The 6,000-nt window shown below is 44.6% G+C and overlaps 1 protein-coding gene across 2 annotated transcripts in view; it reads left to right on the forward strand.

Annotated features, from left to right (window-relative positions):
- MSRA (methionine sulfoxide reductase A) overlaps window positions 1-5,592 on the forward strand; it is a 395,608-nt gene extending 390,016 nt beyond the window's left edge. For both annotated transcript variants that reach the window (XM_067556166.1, XM_067556165.1), the window contains one exon: window positions 5,102-5,592. In XM_067556166.1, coding sequence (XP_067412267.1) covers window positions 5,102-5,266 — 165 coding nt within the window. In that variant the 3' untranslated portion in view covers window positions 5,267-5,592. The remainder of the gene's footprint in view (window positions 1-5,101) is intronic.
- The last annotated feature ends 408 nt before the right edge of the window (window positions 5,593-6,000 follow it).

Below are 6,000 nucleotides of genomic sequence, written 5' to 3' on the forward strand. Positions count from 1 at the left end.
TTCTAGTAGCATTTACCAAAATATTTTATAACTTTATGTACTATGTTAGCACATACAATCCAATAGGATATTAATGATTAGCAGAACAAGACTTTTAAAATAATACCAAACAAGGCATACTGTGTACAGAATATATCATAATTATATGACGTTGATGAATATGGGGTTTTGGGGTGGTTTTCTCAGACACAGGATGTCATAATCCATATTATCCCTTTTGGCCACAGTGTCACTCTGGGAGTCTGTTAGAGCAGACTCTTGATCGGACTATGGCTGTAATGACTGCACTGAAGTCAGTGGAACTGTGCTGATTTACACCAGCCAAAGATCATAAAATATTAGGGTTGGAAGGGAAAGCAGGACCAACCCCAACTAAATCATCCCAGCCAGGGCTTTGTCAAGCCGCAACTTAAAAACCTTTAAGGATGGAGAGTCCACACCTCCCTAGATAACCCGTTCCAGTGCTTCACCACCCTCCGAGTGAAAAAGCTTTTCCTCATATCCAGCCTAGACCTCCCTCTCTGCAACTTGAGACCATTGCTCCTAGTTCTGTCATCTGCCACCACTGAGAACAGCCTAGCTCCATCCTCCCTGGAACCCCTTTTCAGGTAGCTAAAGGCTTTGAGGTAGTTAAAGATCTGGCCCCCGGGCCGACACATCTTTCTTTGTGACGTTGCTGTTTTTGTACTAACACTGTATGTTTTAGAAAAATGTTTGCACAGTTTGAAAGCAAACCATTTAAGATAATGTTTGGCAGGGTGCGGAAATCTAACACGGCTCATATTTCTGACAACAATGCTGGTATTTTTCACTAATGACCAAAGTATAATATAATGAATGATCTTCGGTTTCCGCATTATTCCACTTGTAGTCTTTTAGTAGCCTGTTATTTTAAAAAGGAAAAATGATGCTCATGCCCTCTTGTGGTACGATATTGAACAGGATGGATTTTCTAGTGGACAAAATTAGGTGGTTGAGGTAAACGTCACAGATAGAAATCTGCTACAAAAATAGTTGTATACAGTACAGGTCTATCCATCACTACAACACAGTAATCTTGACTCAGGGAGTCATGCAGTGCCACGTACATTTATAATGCTTGATAAATTAATGATTATGATGATGATCAAAGATTGTGCCAGTCTTTCTGGAGTGGAGACAGTTTTAAAAGTTCTTTCTTTGGGAAACCTCAGTGCAAGAAACTAAACAAAATAATGCTTTCTAAAATAGGTTGTGTTTGATTCCTCTGCTGTATGAGGCAGACTCTGAGAGTTACTCGTTGCAGACTCTGTGGGGAAATATACATTCAGCTTTCTTTACTGTTCACTCGGAACTCTGACAGATTACTTTTATCCATTTCCCCTGAGAGTACCCCTTTTTAGTGTTTGAAATATCCTTATCCAGGAAAGCGCAGTTCAAATGCAATATCCAGTTCCCAGTGAGGGACCTGCCTTTTAACCCTCCAGTGTTCCAGCCTACCTTGACTGAAGCAAAAGGCAATGAAGGGACTAGCCAAGGATCTCACCTAAAGCCCTGGCCTACACTGCCCTGGCGATTCAGTGGCAGTCGACGGGAGTTATGCAAGCTATGCAGAGTAGCTTGCATAACTCCCGTTGACTGCTGTGCTTCCCTTTTGCATGGTGACTTCACTGCACTGCGCCACCAGGAACCATGTTCCTGTCAACGCAGCGCTACACCGCTTGAGGGGGTGGTTTACCCGCGTCGACTTCTGGATCGATTGAGCGGGTCTTCACTGACTGCTCAATCAATCCAGATAGGTCAATTTTACGGCGGCGACTTTGACTGACAGCGGCGTCAGTATAGACATACCCTGAGTCAGCAGGTTCGCTAGGATTATTCCCCAGGATCCTCCTAATTCCCCTGTATTTAGACTTCAGGATTAGGATTCCTGAGTTCTAGTGCCAGGTCTGCCATTGACTTCTTGTGGCATCTCAGGCACGTTACTATGTCTAACCTGCCTATGTGTCTCATTTCACCTGTCTGTACAATGAGTATAGTAGTAATATACCCATGCACATACACAATTGCCAGACTAGATCAGACCAGTGTTTCATCTAGCCTACTAAGCTGTCTTTGACAGTAGTCAGGACAAGTTGCTTCAGAGGTAGGCGCTAGAGACCCTGAAGCCGGTAATTATGGCATAACTTTTCCCCAGGGAAAATTTCCTCCCAACCCCAATTGATAGCTGTTGGCTCATGTCCTGAGCAGGAGGGATTTATATTCCTTCCAAAACCCTTAGTTCTATTTTGAACATTTACTATTATAACTCTAGATTCTTGTTATCTTTATAAAGGTCCAGTCCCTTTTTTTGAATCTGGCTGAGTCCTTGGTCTTAGTGCTGCCTTGTGGCAGTAGGTTTCATGAACTCTGTGCTGTGTGGAAAAGTATTTCCTTTTATCGGTTTTGTTTGTCAGTGTCGTGAGGCTTAGTGCATGTTTGTATAAGTGCTTGGCCATACAGTCTTCCAGGGCTTGATTCTGCTGTCACACTTACGTTATTCCGGTGTATCTCCATTTGCCTCCACAGAGTTACTCCTGTGCTGCACCAGTGTAAGTTCCTCATCTTGCACCGTTAAAGTTGATGGGAGCTTTGCTGTTCATAGGATAAAGCCCTAAATCAGAGGAGAATTGGGGTCCAAAGTGTCCGCACTTGTCTGTTTGCTTTAGAGAAGAAAAATGTGATAGTTTAAACTTTATGGCAGTTTAATGTTAAAAAGAAAACCTTTCAGCTTTTAGGAGCCTATGAGGAATTTCAGATTCAGATTGGGGACTAAGGCCTGAAGAATTTCAAGTCTAATTTTAAATCTCCACCCATACACCCCGCTCTCTGAACTGCAAACCATGCAGCGTTACCATTGGCCCCAGTATTGGCAAATCATCTCTTTGGAAATGAGCTGGAATTTGCTTTGAAATATCTTTCTGATCCTACTGGAGTTATGTGCCCTGAGGAAAGAAACTCCAGAGACTCTGTGAGTGGAACCCACATGGGGCTCTTAACTTGTTTTAGTATTTGGTCTTCAAATCTCTGGGCTTCGAAGCTGTGTTTTCCATGTTAGTCAAAGTCATTTTCTTGATGGCCATTTTATTAGCCAGAAAATAATACCTGCGAGTTATCGGTGTTATCCAGAGCACTGCCACCTTCAAAGTTTTCCAAATGGAGCTTCAGGCACCTTCAAATTTTTACATCAATAGAAAATGCAGTGACTTCTTTGGCTCAGACTTCTTTAGCTTAGAGGCTAAATTCCGAAAGGTGCAGTTCGTTCCCTGAGGTGCGGAGCGCCCATTGCTCTCACTGACTGCATTTTTTGGACTTGCGCTCAGTAACTCTGAGAATCAGGCTCTAAGTGTCAAGTTTGGCACCTGCAAATTAAGACACTCCAAATGAGTGATCACTTTTTACAAATCGGTGCCCGTCTGTTTCTGTGCACCAGTTTCCCCTGATGTAAAATGGGGATAATGACGCTTGCTGACCTTTTGTAAAATACTTTGAAATGTACACATTTTTGTCAGTTCACTGGAAATCAGTGCTACCCTGCAGTACTGCAACCCTAAAGTTCCTCCTCTCCTGAAGGGAATTTCAAACCCTGCGGGGTGAATCTATTTGAATGACTTCAAGTTCATCTCGAAGATGCTCATTTCTTGCAGGACAAATGGAACATTAAGGCACCAGAGGTGAAAGCCTCGTCCCATTGAAGTCAATAGCAAAATTCCTATTGACTTCAGTGGGGCTAGAATTGGAGTCTTGCAACCCAACCTGAACCCAACGGGACCCGACTACAGATTTGGGTGGGGTGTGAAAACAGCCTGTCATGTTCAGGCTCAGGTAGTCTCTGATCAGGTAGGCACGCCCCCAAGGCGACTGTGCCCCACTCCTACCAGCTCCTGCCACCTCCATGTGCCGACGAGTTGCAGTGCCTCTCACACACAGCGCACTGGGGTGGCGACAGGAGCTGGGCACGCCGCCATAGCTGCAACAACTCCACTGGCAGGAGGTGGCCAGAGATGGATCGTGGCCTGGGGAGCAGGAAGACCCCACCAGGCTGAGCCCCAAGGATTGAGGCGGCGTCGGTGGTGCTGACACAACTCCAGGGGGAGTAGTCAGGGGGAACTAGTGTGTGGTGCTGAGCTGGGCTGGACTGGGGCACGGCCAGCCAGTCAAGGTTCGGGAGCGGGCGCTGGTCGTGGGAGCAGCGGTGGGAGGTAATTAGCCTCAGCAGCTGTATGGAGGAAACAAAATAAAGAACATGGTGTCCAGGCCGCTGGCTAGACCATTGCAACCCAACCCAAACCCAAAGAGATGTGACTACAAGTGTCCAGGTTGGGTCAACTCTGAAAACAGCCTGACGTGCTAAGGCTTGGGTCAGGTTCAGGTTGGCTGTGGTCTAGTTGGGTTCGAGTTGGACTTTGAAATTAGGCCTGAGCAGACTTCTAGCCAGAATTTCACCCCAGGACTGTAGCTCCACCTTAAGGAATGGATTGTCAATGGAACTGATCATAGTTTAAGGGCATGTCTACGTGGTGTAGCAATGTTCACTGTGGGGGTGTCACTTTGACAGCACACTGATGTGTGGCATGTTAATTGGTGTAGACAATTGAGGGCAGGGTCCCAGAGTTCAGGTTCCAGCCCGAGCCCGAATGTCTACACTACAATTAAACAGCCCCATAACCTAAGCCTCACGAGTCAGCTGACATGGGCTAGTTGCAGCTAGACCTGCCCATAGAATCTATTTTTGGCTCTCCTTGGTGTCACAGGTGCTCCCTCCTTCCCCCCAAAAAGATTAATAAACAAGGAAATGTCATTCAAAATGTAACCAGTTGGAAGTAAGATAAAACACGCGCACTGCTCAGTGCATAGACGCACTCTGATCCCTGAAGTGTCTGCTGCCAAAATAATATCAAAGCCTGGGTGTTTTTCGAGTCTGCGTGATAAAATCAAGGCTGTTCCGTAACGATTGTACAAGTGACTGTAAAAGTCTACGGCACCTCTTGAATATGATTTCCTAATGTCGTTTATCATCAGGTTTATTTCTCACCCAGGAGCAAACCAACCACTAATGGAATTCTGTGCCATGTCTTGACAGGTATTGACAGCAAGTGGCGTTGGCACAATCACAACAGAAATCCGTGCGGCTCCAGCGTTCTATTATGCTGAAGATTACCATCAACAGTATCTAGGCAAGAATCCCAGCGGCTACTGTGGGCTTCGGGGTACTGGGGTTTCCTGTCCTATTAGTATTAAAAAATAATCTATGTGCAGACCACTGCCCCAGCATTGTATTATGTTTTTGCTAGAAACATAAAGTAAAGCAACTTGATGTGTTGTTTTCTGACGACTCCTGGGGGAATTCTGTGCCAAAAAATTAAAAGTTCTGTGCACAATATTTTAAAAATTCTGCATATTTTATTTGTCAAAATATAATCACGCCAGTTTCAATTATTTTGGTAATTTATTTCAAAATACCTGTCATCAAGTATGTCTGTAACAATACAGACAACAAAAGAGATTCAGGAAATGTTTTTTGACAAATAGATTCCTTGCTAGGCATATTAATAAAGAAATTGATGTATCTTTCTTGACAATTTTCTTCTGTTTCAATGAAATTAAATATGTCATTTCAACAAAGTTGTTTATAAAAAAGTATGTTATACAAAAGTAGTGTAACGACCTGGCCCGAGAGGGCGCTAGCGTCCTTAAGGACTCTTTTGTGTCTGTCATGTCTTGTCCAAGTTCAAGCTTCTATGTGGTTTGTACGGTTTTTGGGTCACGCCACTGTAGCGGGAGGGGGTTGATGCGTTAGCGATAGTTTAGTTTTAGTGTAGTGGGTGGTTAGTGTGGGGAAGGGAGACCCAGGGTAGAGTGTGTTGGGGCGACTGTGTGTGTGTGTGTGCGTGCATGTGCGTGCAGGAGGAAGTGTGTTTGTGTAGTTGGGGTCAGGTACATCAGGGGTTCTCAACTTCTTTCTTTAGGAGGCCCCCGAAC

The sequence above is a fragment of the Emydura macquarii genome, unplaced genomic scaffold (assembly GCF_026122565.2).
Source record: "Emydura macquarii macquarii isolate MOO-44397 ecotype Brisbane River unplaced genomic scaffold, CSIRO-AGI_Emac_v2 contig_1676, whole genome shotgun sequence".
Taxonomy (NCBI): Eukaryota; Metazoa; Chordata; order Testudines; family Chelidae; genus Emydura; species Emydura macquarii.